The 15,773-nt window shown below is 36.5% G+C and overlaps 2 protein-coding genes, 1 long non-coding RNA gene and 1 pseudogene across 3 annotated transcripts; 2 read left to right on the forward strand and 2 right to left on the reverse strand.

The window, feature by feature from the left end:
* Positions 1–24: 24 nt before the first annotated feature.
* On the reverse strand, positions 25–4,074 carry LOC122412407 (exocyst complex component 2-like; annotated as a pseudogene).
* Positions 4,075–4,147: 73 nt separating this feature from the next.
* LOC122412050 (RCC1-like G exchanging factor-like protein) lies at positions 4,148–7,069 on the forward strand. Its single transcript, XM_043421312.1, has 9 exons — positions 4,148–4,196; positions 4,451–4,713; positions 5,070–5,339; positions 5,429–5,711; positions 5,890–6,062; positions 6,128–6,289; positions 6,385–6,512; positions 6,592–6,723; positions 6,800–7,069. Exons 2-9 carry the CDS (start codon positions 4,656–4,658, stop codon positions 6,875–6,877), a joined length of 1,284 nt encoding a protein of 427 aa, XP_043277247.1. The 5' UTR covers positions 4,148–4,196; positions 4,451–4,655; the 3' UTR covers positions 6,878–7,069.
* A 2,458-nt stretch (positions 7,070–9,527) lies between these two features.
* On the reverse strand, positions 9,528–11,204 carry LOC122412084 (long-chain-fatty-acid--CoA ligase 3-like). Its single transcript, XM_043421371.1, has 3 exons — positions 10,376–11,204; positions 10,059–10,311; positions 9,528–9,697 (listed from the first exon to the last, which is right to left on the reverse strand). Exons 1-3 carry the CDS (start codon positions 10,386–10,388, stop codon positions 9,694–9,696), a joined length of 270 nt encoding a protein of 89 aa, XP_043277306.1. The 5' UTR covers positions 10,389–11,204; the 3' UTR covers positions 9,528–9,693.
* Positions 11,205–11,796: 592 nt separating this feature from the next.
* Positions 11,797–14,781, forward strand: LOC122412124 (uncharacterized). Its single transcript, XR_006261293.1, has 6 exons — positions 11,797–12,032; positions 12,115–12,348; positions 12,436–12,570; positions 13,090–13,269; positions 13,420–13,664; positions 14,289–14,781. It is a non-coding gene; the product is annotated as an uncharacterized lncRNA (long non-coding RNA).
* Positions 14,782–15,773: the final 992 nt, after the last annotated feature.

Below are 15,773 nucleotides of genomic sequence, written 5' to 3' on the forward strand. Positions count from 1 at the left end.
GTTTCATCAAAGCGAGTGAACTTCTCGTCGAATCTTCACGGTCTCTGCGTACCAAACCTCCTCAAAAAGCTTGTTCGCCTTTGTCATTGATATTTTTATAGCAGATTCCAATTTATCCCTGGGATTATTCCCAAACTTTCTCACGTCCGAGTCGAACTGCTCTTTCAGAAGTACAATCGTTTCCAATTACTCCATCACTCCTCCGACGTTTGCCTGCAATCAATTTTAAAACTACCCAATTAATTTTCAATGAAAAGAGCAACAATTTTTTCCACTTCAATTCCCATTTACTTAGGTTCAGAAAAGATAATTACCTTTCTTCTGAGAGTTTACTTTGCACCACAAATATTTGTTTTTCTGTGTCGACTGACACGTGCAGTTGTCCGTCGAAATAATTTTGCCTCAATCTCCATAAATCTGGCAATTGCTCCGCCACGACGTCCCCCAAAGCCTCAATGCGTTGTACATGCGCGGGCACGTTGTAATATGCGCTCTCGTCACCTGCTGCTCCGGAACCATCCGAACTGAGAAAATCCTGCACGCAACGTTTAATGTTTTTTTTCTAGATAGGCTGCGTGGGAAACTGCAATTTGGGAAACGAAAATCTGTCAATTATCGGTATTTTTTAAATTTTAGACATAAACTGATTCTAATTCACAAAATTCATTTTTCGAGAATTATTTGAAATAAATTAGCAATTGCATCCCAAGCCGGTTCGCCACTAGCTTCGAGATTAACGAGATTTCTAATAATAATTTTTTTCTTACTTTCAAGTGCAAAGGGAGTTTCCTCGGGTTTTTTTTCTGAATATTTGGTCCGCAGTTGAGAAATTTTGTTTTCGATCTCATCGAGAACTCTTTTCAAAAACTCGACTTCCGTGTTGACGAACAAATTTTTAACGCGAGCGTAATCGTTTATGCCGAGATTAACGATTTATATTTTTCTCGAGCTTGGCAGGCATGCAAAATAGAAATCGCTAACGTTGCATCAAAGCGAGTGAACTTCTCGTCGAATCTTCACGGTCTCTGCGTACCAAACATCCTCAAAAAGCTTGTTCGCCTTTGTCATTGATATTTTTATAGCAGATTCCAATTTATCCCTTGGATTATTCCCAAACTTTCTCACGTCCGAGTCGAACTGCTCTTTCAGAAGTACAATCGTTTCCAATTACTCCATCACTGCTCCGACGTTTGCCTGCAATCAATTTTAAAACTACCCAATTAATTTTCAATGAAAAGAGCAACAATTTTTTCCACTTCAATTCCCATTTACTTAGGCTCAGAAAAGATAATTACCTTTCTTCTGAGAGTTTACTTTGCACCACAAATATTTGTTTTTCTGTGTCGACTGACACGTGCAATTGTCCGTCGAAATAATTTTGCCCCAATCTCCATAAATCTGGCAATTGCTCCGCCACGACGTCCCCCAAAGCCTCAATGCATTGCACATGCGCGGGCACGTTGTAAAATGCGCTCTCGTCACCTGCTGCTCCGGAACCATCCGAACTAAGAAAATCCTGCACGCAACGTTTAATGCTTTTTTCTAGATAGGCTGCGTGGGAAACTGCAATTTGGGAAACGAAAATCTGTCAATTATCGGTTTTTTTCAATTTTAGACATAAACTGATTCTAATTCACAAAATTCATTTTTCGAGAATTATGAAATAAACTAGCAATTGCATCCCAAGCCGGTTCGCCACTAGCTTCGAGATTATCGAGATTTCAAATAATAATTTTTTTCTGTCTTTCAAGTGCAAAGGGAGTTTCCTCGGGTTTTTTTTCTCAATATTTGGTCCGCAGTTGAGAAATTTTGTTTTTGATCTCGTCGAGAACACTTCAAAATCTCGACTTCCGTGTTAACGAACAAATTTTCAACGCGAGCGTAATCGTTTATGCCGAGATCATAATTACCACGATTTATATTTTTCTCGAGCTTGGCAGGCATGCAAAATAGAAATCGATAACATTGCATCAAACCGAGTGAACTTCTCGTCGAATCTTCACGATCTCTGCGTACCAAACATCCTCAAAAACTTGTTCGCCGTCGTCACTGATATTTTATCGCAGATTCCAATTTGTCCCTTGGATTATTCCCAAACTTTCTCACGTCCGAGTCGAACTGCTCTTTCAGAAGTATAATCATTTTCAATTACTCCATCACTGCTCCGACGTTTACCTGCAATCAATTTAAAAATTAAGCAATTAATTTTTAATGAAAACAGCAACAATTTTTTCCACTCCAATTCTTATTTACTTACGTTGAGAAAAGGTAACCTTTCTTCTGAGAGTTTACTTTGCATTGTAAATAAACCAAACTAGCTTGGAGACGATCGTCCGTTGTCGCATAATGATGTTGCAACAAAAACCAACCGCGATGAAATTTTTCACTTGCTAATTCTCCAGAGCGATCATCAAAAAGTTCGCAGAGTTCATCTTCCAGCAATGTTTTTCTTCCAAGAATTTTACACCATTGAAATCGACATGGTCATCCGTTATCGCATAATGATGTTGCAACAAAAACCAACCGCGATGAAATTTTTCACTGGTTAATTCTCCAGAGCGATCATCAAAAAGTTCGCAGAGTTCATCCTCCGGCAATGTTTTTCTTCCAAGAATATTTTATTAATATCGAGATGGTCGTTCGTTGTCGCATAATGATAACACAAGAAATTTTCTTGCTGATAATTTGTCGATGAGAGAGCTTGTCTGCTCCAAACAAAACTTGTGGACCAGAGCTTTTTTCACTCACACTGCTGACTCTTTTATTGGCCCGATCATTTCATGGTACCCTTTGAATTGGATGTCAAACTTTCCTGACCCCTGCTTCTTGTTGTTACCAAAATATCTCCTCGGCCTTTGCACATCCCAGAACGAGCTATTATTTAGTTCAGGGACTTCCATTCTGCAGAAAGCAAACAATCACAGCCACATATTGTGAGTCCTAATTCCAGGATTCATTTATATTTTACAGCTTGAAACGGTTTCATAAATTTTCGTTGCAAGAACAATTTGTTTTGTGGCAAAATTTTATTCATATTCGAGGACCTTTACTTTTCGAATTGTTTATTGCAACAACTAACTTATAGACTGAATTAAAAAATTAACAACTGGACATTAAAAAAGCTCAAAAAAAGTGAAAATTATAATAAAAAATTGAACTATTTGTTCGATTACTAACGTATAAGATATAAGAGTCACGGATACTCACTTTATTTGTGTGCGCCAACCAACACCGAGACGCCCGGCCTCACCGATACTCCAACGGGACGCTGCTATTTAAGAGCGCAGGCGCGCCGCACTCACCAGTTCTCGAATCTCTCCACAGCTAGCCAGTCGAACTCCGGCCGAGAGCGAGCACGGATACTCCCGCGGAGCAGCTGAAAATCGAACAGTTTTTAATAAGTTTTTAAAGTTCTCGAATCTCTCCACAGCTAGCCAGTCGAACTCCGGCCGAGAGCGAGCACGGATACTCCCGCAGAGCAGCTGAAAATCGAAAAGTTTTTAATAAGTTTTTAAAGTTCTTTTTCGTACAAGTTAATCGTACAAGTTTATTTTAATTTTGTAACATCGCAACTTAAAAGTTTGTAACAATACATAAGTGTAAAAAGGGTGAAAAGTTTTTAAAATAATTATTTAAATCATCCTTAAAACCCTCGTTGAGTAATTTCCACCGAATCTCGCGATTAATTAACAATTTATATCCGTTGAGTAATTTCCACCGAATCTCGCGATTAATTAACAATTTATATCCGTTGAGTAATTTCCACCGAATCTCGCGATTAATTCGAAATCATTTCTTTCGTTCGAGTATTTCTCACCGAAACTCGCGAATTATTGTCATCAATTTTCGTCGAGTGATTTTTCCATTCTTTTCCTCGAGAATTGATATTTCTTAATTCAATAAAATCGAGTCTAATTATTTTTCTCGAATTATAAATTTTCATGAGTCATTTTCATCAAGATTAACTAGAGTCTCAACTTCATGTTTTACAAAACTCGTGTTCATTACTGAACGAATTTATTAATTTTCATTCTCTCTTTTATCTAACATCGTAAATTATTTGAAACGTGGCATCATTTAATCAAGAGACTCGGTAGAGTCTCGGGACAAGTACATTGACAGCTCTGTCGTCTGCTGGCCTGAGGCTCTCGCCGAGACTATACTTTCTCTGAATAAAACGATTCGCCGTGGTGGGGGTAAATTTTCCACGTTATTTTCTTTAATTACGAAGCTCATGAGTTATGTACGGCTTTTAAAATTGAGCTTTCAGCTAATTAAGAAGTTCTCTGTCGAATGAGCCCAAAATCAGCATGATCGGTGTCGTAATTGCTGAGAAAAAACTTTGCACGGGCTTAAGATTATGCAAAAGTTACTAACACATTCAGAACTCGAGGTATCTGTATTCGCTTTCCGACCGATACATATAAGAGCATTTTGATGCCCTTCATAGCCAATCCGCACTGAGAATATACCGGCCTCAACCAATCGTCGACGAGAAAACTTCCGATTTGTCCTGTCGTCTGTCTTCACACCGTCGGTTTTTCGTGTCACCAGAGAGAAACACCAGAAAACCAGAACAAGATATATATAGTTATAGTTTCCATTCAAGTTCAATAACTAACAATGTGCCAAGCATGTGAGGTGCTATTATAGTGATGGATTTAATTAAAAAACCAATCATTGAGGAAATACGATCTCTAATTAACAACATCGGTACGAATACATATATATTTTTTTTTCATATTTTTGAAATAATCGTAGTAGCATTATATGAGTTTGTATCCATTCGGGAATAGCACGTGCAGCAGGTTATGAAATCTCAAAACTCGTATACAAAATTCCGTCGGAATATAAACAAAATATTCAATCAATTTCTCTAAATTAGTTTTTTCATTTACCATTCACTTTCAAAATCGATCAAAAAACATCGAAATTGTTCATCATTTTATAGGTTAGAAAATGATGTTATGAAATACGAAATAAAAAATGCTAATTTTTCGAAAATCATTGAAAATTCCTCGTTTATTGAATGAGTTCAAGACTCAATAAAAACATCGATATTTTTGCAGTCTTTCAATATGCGACGAGTCAGGAAGATTATCGAAGGGTTTATGTTTGGGGTTTGGCGGAACACGGAGCATTGGGAACTTTAGGAAAAACAAGAATAGTGGACGACGTAGCTTACATAGGAAAGCCTAGCCGATTGTATTTTGGAGAGAAGCACAAAGTGGTTGATGATATAGGTTGTGGCTATGGATTTTTTATGTTCGGAGTCAATTCTGACGACAGAAAAATTGTTTATGGCAATGGAATCAACACAGATTCGCAAATTGGTAAATGAAAATTCTATAAATTCTCTATTTTCACAATTGAGAACTTCCCTTGATACATGAGTTGAATCTGTTTGATAAATAATGTCCAAGATTCGATGACTCGGACGAACAGTACACAGCCGGAATAATTCCTGTCCCAAGACCCATTCATTTGCCATTGAAGAGTCTTTCACTAAAAGTACTTGGACTCGCAGCGGGAAGAGCTCACTCTTTAATTTTAACCAGTGAGGGAGTTTTCACGTTGGGCAACAACGGTTATGGACAATGCGGAAGGCCCATTATAGGAAACGAAGAATATGCGCAGAGTCGAGTTGTCCATCATATTCCTAACGTCAAAGGTGAAAACATAACTGGCGTTGCTGCCAGCCAGGATCATAGGTGAGAGCGTTTCTTCAGATAATCAATGTATTAATCCATCGACTTATTAAATTGACAACTCATCGGCTACTCGCTAATTTAATGAGTTTTCAATCAATTTTTAAACCCATTTATTCACTGATTCTTCATTCGCTTCTTCGATCTACAATTCTTTTTTCTCCTTCGTTTACTCGTGCAGCATTCTTTTAACAGAAAAGGGTAGAGTTTACACTTTTGGTTGGGGCGCCGACGGCCAAACTGCTCTGGCTCACTACAAAAATGAATGGCAACCGTCCCTGGTCAAAGGTGATCTGACTGGTCAGCATATAACCAGATTGGCATGCATCGCCGACTGCGTTTTGGCTTTCAGTGGTAACCAGATTGGCATGCATCGCCGACTGCGTTTTGGCTTTCAGTGGTAATTTTCTTCTTTACAGACAAGGGAAAAGTCTTTGGCTGGGGCAACTCGGAATATGGACAACTTCCAGGCAAAGGCGATAATCACGAAATCAATATCACCACAGAATTAGTGATTCCTTCGGAAGTTGGGCACGTTGTTGACATCCCTGCTGGTGGCAGTTTTTGCATGCTCTTGAACAGTGAGTTTCAAATACAGCAGAAGAAAAAACTTTTCAAAAGGTTTGACAAAATATTAATTTTATTTGAATTTTGAAAAAAAAAAAATCATTCACAGGCACTGGCAATGTCTACGTTTGGGGCTACGGCATTCTCGGATTCGGACCTGAAGTTCTGACGGTTGACAAACCTACTCTCATTCCTCCCACCCTCTTCGGTGCCAACCCCTACGACAAAAATCTTAAGGTGACTAGAAAAAAGAATAAATTCCATGAAAATTTCGATGCATTTTCTTCAATGTCTTCACTCATTATTCACTTTCAAGGTTTCGAAGATCTGCTGCGGTATCAGCCACCTCGGAGCTGTGACCAACACGGGCGATCTCTACATGTGGGGTAGAAACAAATTCGGTTTCCTGGGCCTCGGTAATCGAAATGATCAATTTTTCCCTCTGAAGGTAAAATTTGTTGATTTTGAAAAAAAGGCAACAAATTGGCACACTTGATTTTTGGTTCTCAATTTTGTTTTTTCAGGTCGCAATCGGAGCGCAGGTGAAAATAGTTGCCTGCAGAGTCGACCACACAGTGACGCTGTGTAAACCCTTCATTTGAATAAATTGTGGAAAATTATGAAAATGAAAACAAGCAAACCCCAGAAGAAAACGTAATTAATATTTTACGTTAGAACTTTAAACGAATCAGTGAAACTCGATTCCCCTGTAAATATCAGAAAAAATAAAAATGTAATTTGCGAACGAATAAAGAGAGAAAATTTTCCAAAAAAAATCTGAACAATTACATTTTTCAAATCATTATTGAATTCAAACTTTCCAACGTTCATTATTTTCCCACAGTTGCCCATAACAACGAGCAACGATTCAATCGAGAACATCAAAATTCATATTCATAGTTTCTTTTCAAATTTCGTTTCTAAACACTTTTTTCTTACGGGGATTAGAAATCGAATTTTCTCTATTGAAAATATCCGAGGTGAGAAACCCCAAAGCACGTATAACGAAAGCGTGTGTACAAGTCTGATAAAGAATCTGCTTTTATCTTATCACGAAAAATGTGGGTGTGTTTTAAGGTAGAACATCAATGATTCACGACTAGCTTAGAGCTGGGAATGTAACACGGTCGTAAAACCAAAAGGTGTACCGAAGTGCAATGAAATATCGGTGAACAATGGATTACAAATGTTTGTTTCTGCTCACGTTTTGGGGTTCGTTCCAATCGATTGAATAATTAAGTAGTTAAAGTCCAATTTGAATGAAATACGAAATTCTGAAAGTATTTAAAAAAAAAAGCCTTTTTAACTTCGATTCGTTTCCAAAAAATATATCATTTTTTCTCCAGGAATATTTTTATCTCATTCACAAATAACGATTCCGGAATTCCTTCGAGAATGTTACGAAAACGAAACTTTTTATGGGCCACAACTGCCCATGAGCCTCCAAGTCGTTATCGACATCATCAGAAAGGCTGAAAAATATTCTGCCAATTCGATGAACATCATAACGATTTCAACCTCGTTACTCCACAGGTTTGCACCTTCGTGAATATTTTTCTTCAAATTAGAATTGTCTTGAAATTTTGGTGAAAATGAAAAATTTACTGTTAAACCACAAAATTCTTGTTTCCATGAATTTTCATGATTATGAAAATTCGATTGATCGAAAATAGTGAAAATTCGATGGCATCGAATTTTATTCGGAGATCAGAGTGAAGGAAGGAGTTCCGCCTTTCGGTGGGACAGGCTCGCAGCGTTCGAAGCATCGAATAATCGAGGAATTGGTGCCAGGAAACAGGCTCGCATTTCCTGTCGAGGCTCTCACGATCCAGGAACGTTGCGCTCTTCACCGTGCCATATTGAATACGATATGGGAGCACGGTAAAGCTGACCGTGACAAGCTATGCATCGAAGGAGTGACGGAAAAATTTTCTGGTACAAAAATATTTTCGAGTTTCAACGTTCCTTTGTTTATTCGAACATTTGTCGAAAATATCAATTGAAATTTGGCCAATAATTCGAATGATTTTGAAAAGCGAATTTTTTCAAAGACAGATCGATGCCCGACGAGCCAAAAATGTGCCCCTTGGAATTCGGGGTCGTTTTGACCCCCTTTGGTACTATTTCTCTTGGAACTGTGATTTCGGTGACAGCTGCTGCCTTAGAGCCCCAAAATGTATCGGTCAAGCTTCTGCTCGGGGATTCTGAAAATTCGGGTAAATCATAATTATATAACGGATGATAAAATTGATTTGAAAATAAGTTCGATCGAAACCTTTTTTTTTGGTATTAAGAGGAAAATTGGCGATTTAATTTCTACAGTTTAGAGTGAGAGAAATGATTTCGTTTTGGATCATTATTACTGTTCCAGAAGAATTCGCTCACCATTGTCCGAGAATGATATACATTTTTCAATGAATTCAACTGCGGTAATAATTGAACAATTAATTTTTACTTGAAGTGTTCTCCGTTTTCTCCAATATTGAACGGCCAAAAGATCACGGGTAATAACAATTACTTGCAGTTTCCTCATTACGATTTCCAGTCTAGATATCTTCCATAAACATAGTATTTGATGAATATGTACAAAAACGTTTATCAACGAGGTCAAAATCAAGAGCCTACAATTTCAGCAATTATTTTTTCCAAAAAGCGTGTTCGCTTTCAGGGAATAATGTTTCCGATAGATACAGAGAGATTGATAGGAATATACCCGATCGCGAAATTGAATTACGCAAATTTGTGCGACTGAATCAGTAGTTCATTTAAGGAATAAACTCAATCGACTTTGGAAATTGTCTGAAGGCCAAAGGAAAACATTTTGTTTTGTGCGACTTCGAATGACAATTGTACGTATTGACAGAAATTCACAAAAGAAAAAAAAACGTTGGTTGTACCGAAACGTTGAATAAAAAAGAGTTTAATCACAATCATGTACGCGCTATCTATAATGGCTTGATAACCGATATATTTTCGACAATCCCAATCTACGCAAACAGTTCGAATACATAAAGGACACATACACACGTACACATCCACGGTACCAAGTGAATCGAGGGCGATCGCGTATTTTCGTTTGTCATAAGTATCGCCGATGTTTATGAATTTCAACATTGCTTATTCAGGACACGCTGAGAGATCTATGCGTCGACTGGCGTTATGTTTGTTGATCTTTTTTTCTTTTTCTCCTCCGCGACGTCGAACTTCCAAATTACTACGTTTGCGTATACACTGGACGTTACACTTTGCGCATTTTTTGCCGTAACATCAAGAGGCGTACATCCGATTTATTTCGTGCTGATAACGCTCTTGGACAGCTTTTCGTTTCAGTTTGAAAGTAGTCGTTACCAGATCCATGTCCGGTGACCACTGCTCTGGACAGAGCTTCACAACTTCCGGGATTTCGAATCTCTGTAGTTTACCTTTAAATAAAATAAGGTGAAATATTATACTCGTGGCAAATTTTACAATGGGCGCATACAACTTTCGTGAGTTATGTTTGAAAAGGTCATTTATCTATCTGTTCCTTTTCAATCGAGGAAATGACGTAAGAATGTTAGATTTTTCAAACCAAAACGTTAATTTTTCGTGACAATGCTTTTTCGAAACGATCAGAAAAGTTCACAAAAAACGGCAAACTTTCTGACAAAATTCGAAAGAATTATAAAAAATAAAAATAAAAATGCATTCCATTCGACAAAAAAGGTGTGGAAATTTTCGCACATCAAACCGCGAGGTACCACAAATCCAAAATAAAAATTAAAGGCATGTTTCAATAATCACCTCATCCATTCGAAAATTTGATTTATACGGAACGCACAATTCTTCAAGATTCTTCGTTGTAATCTATTAAGATTAGCTGCAATTTCTTCAAGGCTGCAAGGACTCGGTACGACAAGAGCAACTGTGTACACCTTGAAAGCGTTTCCATAGACGCAGATATTTTCCACGGCGGGACAAGTCTCCAATTCAGCTTCGATATTACCGAGTGATACGCACTCTCCCAATAGCAATTTGACTAAATCTTTCTTTTGATCTGCCGGTGACAGAATAAATAAATAAGTTACGTACTGAGGAAAAGTTTCAAAGCAAATGCTCACCGATAATCGTCATGCTTCCATCCGGATGCAATTCCCCAATGTCGCCTGTTCTGAACCATTATCTGCCATTCTCCTCAAAGAAGTTCTCTTTTGTTTGGTCCGGAAGTTTGTAAAACCAGCCTCTCGGGTTAGGTGTATGCGTTACTCTGTAATTCCCTTTCTTCCTAATTTTCCACTCTTATGTCACAGATAACCGTAGGAACTCCGACTCTTTCTGTGCTTCTATTGTACACTAATAATAAAAAATGTTTTTATATAAGTTATATTTCGAAGACAAAGCTTCGAATAGGATTATAAATGGTAAAACACAGTTGATAGATTTAGCAACTTAAGCTGCATCGGTAGGAAAACTGTGTAAATTTTTCTCAAAACGTATATTATTTCTTTTATTTTATCGATTATTTATTAAATATATAATTTAAGAATATACAACAGATTTTATGCTTACTGTCCATAACTGTGGCTCCTGAGCACGTTTCCGTGAGACCGTATCCCTGCGTGACAATAACGAGGCGAAATAACGAGGAAAATGTAATAATTGAACAAAGGTGTCTCATATAGCCACGTTTCGTCCATTTGAGCTTGTACTCGTATGCGAAATTGAAAATCGCTTGTCTGAACACTCCAAATTTTTCAACTTTCTCGTTTATTCCTTTGGAGATGCGATCGAGCATCAGCTGTGATATATTTTTTTTCAGTCATCATCATAACGATTCAATTTGGTGCTATTCTATTAGTTTCTATTTTCTTCCTGAGTCTTAAATGATGCATTTTTTGATGCAGATCTTTTATCACAAAACTGTAATTTTTTTAATTAATGATAACGCGCTTTCCAGATTTTTCCAAACATATCCTGCAATGATCAATAGAACCAAAACAAGCACTGAGCCATCACACCCGTTCACTGTCACCATTTCGCGCAAAATGAGATCCATTATAACGTCTGTTACCTGTTTCAATAAATAACGAAAATCACAGTTTAGCAATTGTGATCTCAACAAATCTCATTAGGGCATGTACGAGATGTACATTAGAGCACTCAAGTCAAATATACGGCATTTATCGCGGCCACGTGCTTCCTTTTTCTTTTCGGCTAAACTCCCCGATGCACGGTGAGAGCCTCCGGGAGTCTAAACAATTATTTCGCGAGATGATCATCTGGTTCGGAATTTTTTTTTCAATTTTATTTTTGTGTTTCGCTCTACAATAAGCGTCCTACAAACGTTTTTATTATAATTTTCGTATTCTACAAACGATTTCGCATCGATTTATCTACTAATAAACTCATATAGCTTCAAAAATAAAATAGAAGGGTTAACTTTACGCTAATTTTGATTTTTGATTTTTTAGCAAAAATACATCTCACAATAGGTTTTCTTAATCTCACAAATATCTACTAACGATTCACAAACGAATGGAATTAGAAAAAATTTTGTAAGTCAAAATCGGGGGGCCAAGTTCACACCGATGACAGATCGGTTGTTCGGACAGCTGTTCCACTAGTGATGCCACAAGCGAACGCCGCGCCGCGGAGCGGTCGTTTGGGTCACAGAAAATTTGTCTTCGACTTCGTTGACGTGACTACTGCGAGTACTGTGACAGGTGTCACAGGTGAGGTGCGGTGTAAATATGTCGAAATTGGTTCGAAATTTGCCAAGTAAATATTGACGAATTAAAAATCCAGTGAGCATTCAATTTAGAAATCTTGGCCATAAAAAATCTTACTCTCAACTGCTTAGGACGCAAAGAAGAGGTTTACGATCGTCTCAGATGGGATTCCTGCTCAGAAACGATCTACATGCAGTTCGCTGTTCGTTGGCACGTTTATCATCTTTTGCAACGTTCCAACAAGAAATACGACGAAGCTATCAAGTGCTATTGCATAGCGCTTAAATGGTTTAAGGGATAATATTTGGATCCTCAGTGGTTTGTCACCGTTACAGATACAAATGAGAGATTTGGATGGCTACAAGGTAAGTAGTCCTATGTTCTTGCTGATTCACTACACATCGAATGAATTACAAGCTATCTGTATGTGTGTTTGTCTGTTGGCATCTCAGGACATAATATATCGGAACTATTTATTCTGAGACTTAAGCGACGCTTCTTCTGGATAGGTTTTCTCATTTTGCGTTCATTGTTTATCCGAGGGATTATCTGATGGCTCTCAAGATTTCTCTTACGACTCCCCTGTGGTAAGTCTTGATTTTAATAAATTCATTCGATGCCGGTTGGATTGATTGCGTAGTATTTTAACATCATCATTGATGATTCAAGGTTTGCGATTGATTGGTTATTCTTGTTCAATTAAAAAAATTATTCACCTATTATCAAAATCATAAAAAAATAAGAATCGATATGCACAAAGGAAATAACTGCACTGCTGCGCAAGAAAATTTTTTGGAAATCTCAATTAAGATAGTGAATATCAAAAATATCAAATGTTTTATTCTTTCAACAGCTCAATATCAAAATTATCAAATATCATATTCTTTCAATAGCTCAATTAAGCTAGAATAGTGAATATCAACAAATGTTTTATTCCATCAATGATTTTATAGAGAAACTTTATCTGGTTCCATTCATATCTCAATTAGATATCAAATGTCAATTAACAAATTCCTTCAATATTTGAGAACCATTATCAGGTTTCATGAATACCTCAATTATGATAGTGAATTATCAAATATTTTATTCCTCCAATTATATTACAGATTTAGAAAAACTTCATTTGGATCGAAGCTCCGATAAAACTGATCAGTTGTTCGATCCTACGGTTAGAGTTTTCGGGGTCGATAGAGAACCTATGGGTGTACTAACAATTGATTACGGTGTTAGTAGTGATTCAGCCTACGTCACGGAAAAAGTCAGTACACACTGTTTTATTCTTGAAGGTACGTTTATTTTAAGATTTTCTTTTATTTGTTGAATTTTAGTCTTTAATAATTATGAAAATCAAAAGATGATTTCGAGAGGTACTCTAACTTAGGAATTAAAATTGATTTTATTAAAACAAATCATAGTAATAATAATTTATTTTTCAGATATACGAAGAAAGAAATGATAGAACTTGCGTTTTTTTTCAAAGGAGCAGCGCGAACTTTGGTGAAGAGTGACGTGATCGGTACTGAAATTTCGGCACCATTTAGGCTGGTAGTAGACAGCGTTGGAAATCCTACGAACCCTATGACCGAACCTGTAAATTTGCATCGACCCACCCGAATGTTCATAGCTGATGTTAAAAATTGACGAACAATCGACATCAGTTGGACTCACATTTTTCTAAAAGGTTCGTTGAAACAAAAAAAAATCGAATTCATCATTGTCATCGATCAATCTTTTTAGTGTTTCCTGTCTTCCTCTTCCACATCCATAAACTAAGAAACACACTAAGGTCAATGCCTCTTTACCTTCGTGGCTACACTCTCTCACCACAAGGGAAATAAAGAAATGCCATTCCTTGTATTCTCCTGAGGTAAACAACGAAACCTCGAGCATTTGTTCTAGTAAAACCGGAAAGAAGAAAGTTTAAACGAATCAGTTTATTTGGGTGGTCACATTTCTTTTCCAGGGAATGATAAATCTTTCTATATCGAAAACGAAGAGATTAAAAAAAAAAAATCGATTAATCTATATTTCATCAATTTCCCACGTTTACTCAGTTATCGAGAACATTAAACGTATAATAATGAGGATGACCTGATGAAATAGTGAATAGGTCATGAATATTCGACATGTGAACATTAAAATAACTAAACGATAAATTCTTTCGATCAATAGATAATTTGTACTTCCAATGGCGGATTCACACTATTAAAAAATAGCTCGATTAGTTGGTTTTTGAGGAATGTGATGGATATATTTTATATTTTTTTATTTCAATACATGTTTTTTATGGCCTCCAATGTTTCAGATGATTAATACTAAGCCGTGGATCGAATAATTCGCAGCCGTAATCAGTAAGAAAGGCAGAAGAAGAAAAAATAAAGAAGAAAAAAGAGAAGAATAATCGACCAATCGAAAATGAGTAAAACGCTCATAACTTTCAACAAAGTGAAAAAACTTTGCTCGAGGAGGGCAAGTGTTCGGAATGACGAATCGATTTTTCAACATTTTTCTATATTTATCAGATTTTTTGTTCAACTGCAAGTGATTTTTCAACTACATTCAAACCGAACTTTTTCACGTTTATTGCGACCGTGATTTGGAAAACAAAATGCGTCGAATATAGGTGGGATTATATTTTAATTTACTCATCCGATCCATTGAAAACGATGCAAAACTGTTGTTTTTTTTTACCCATATTACCTTGATGTACTGAATTTCTGGAAGATGCAATGAAAACATTCGATTTTTCAAATAAGTAGTGTAAAGAAATGGTATCGAAATATTATAATGCCTGCTTTTTTGTGGTATCAATAAAATGAAAATTTTTTTTATTCCACATACTCGTGATTGTTCTCAATTCAATCTATAATTATAAGCTCAATTAACATTTACCTTACCTGTTGGGATTTTTGTGAAGGAAAAATACTTGCCTACTCGAATTAGCCTTAAAACACTAACATATATTTACTCCAAACGAATAAAATTGGTTCGCATTCAGAGATTTTTTCATTTCTCAAAGGCGCTCAAGCGTCTTTGTTATATTATCTATTATCTGTTATCAATTATAAGCAACTCACGATCCGTATTTCGTATTCTACTTTACTTTGTTGTTACTTTTGTTTTCGAGGATAATGATTCAAATTCAAATTTCTCTGAAAATAAAGAGAAATTCAGAATTAAATGAAATGTAATTTGAAAGAGAAAAATGAGCTACTATAGCTGTAGGAAAAAATCTCTATTGCCCTCGAGAAAAACCAAGGCAATGTTTTTTCACTTCCAATTTCGTGAAAAAACGAGTTTTAATCGTGAAATTGGATGTCACAAGCCGAAATTCATACCCGGCTAACCATCGAGATACTCTCATGCTTTTTAGTTCCACGAAGGCAAAAGAAACTACGATTATAGAAAAAAAATCCTTACTGCCCGAGAGATAAGCCAGAGCAACGTTTTTTTACTTCAAATTCCATGAAAAAACGATCCTGAAATTGAATGTTACGCGACGCGATATCTCGGTTCCAATTCCTCGGGAATCTAGAAGTAACCATTTGAGGATTTGGGGGTTGACAGGATAGATCGAAGATCGTTTTTTCGATTCCAAGGATAAGGGGAGTTTCTTTTCCAAGGAGTTAAGTATAATTCCAAGGACAAAGGGAGTATCTTTTTTAAGGAATTAGTTTTATTATAAAAAAACTCATTAGTTATTGATTCATAATTTTATGCAAAGTGCGTAAAATTGCATGACATTGAACGATTCTTTTACGCAAAATGATTCAAGTTATTATATATTTAC

The sequence above is a fragment of the Venturia canescens genome, chromosome 6, assembly GCF_019457755.1.
Source record: "Venturia canescens isolate UGA chromosome 6, ASM1945775v1, whole genome shotgun sequence".
Lineage (NCBI taxonomy): Eukaryota > Metazoa > Arthropoda > Insecta > Hymenoptera > Ichneumonidae > Venturia > Venturia canescens.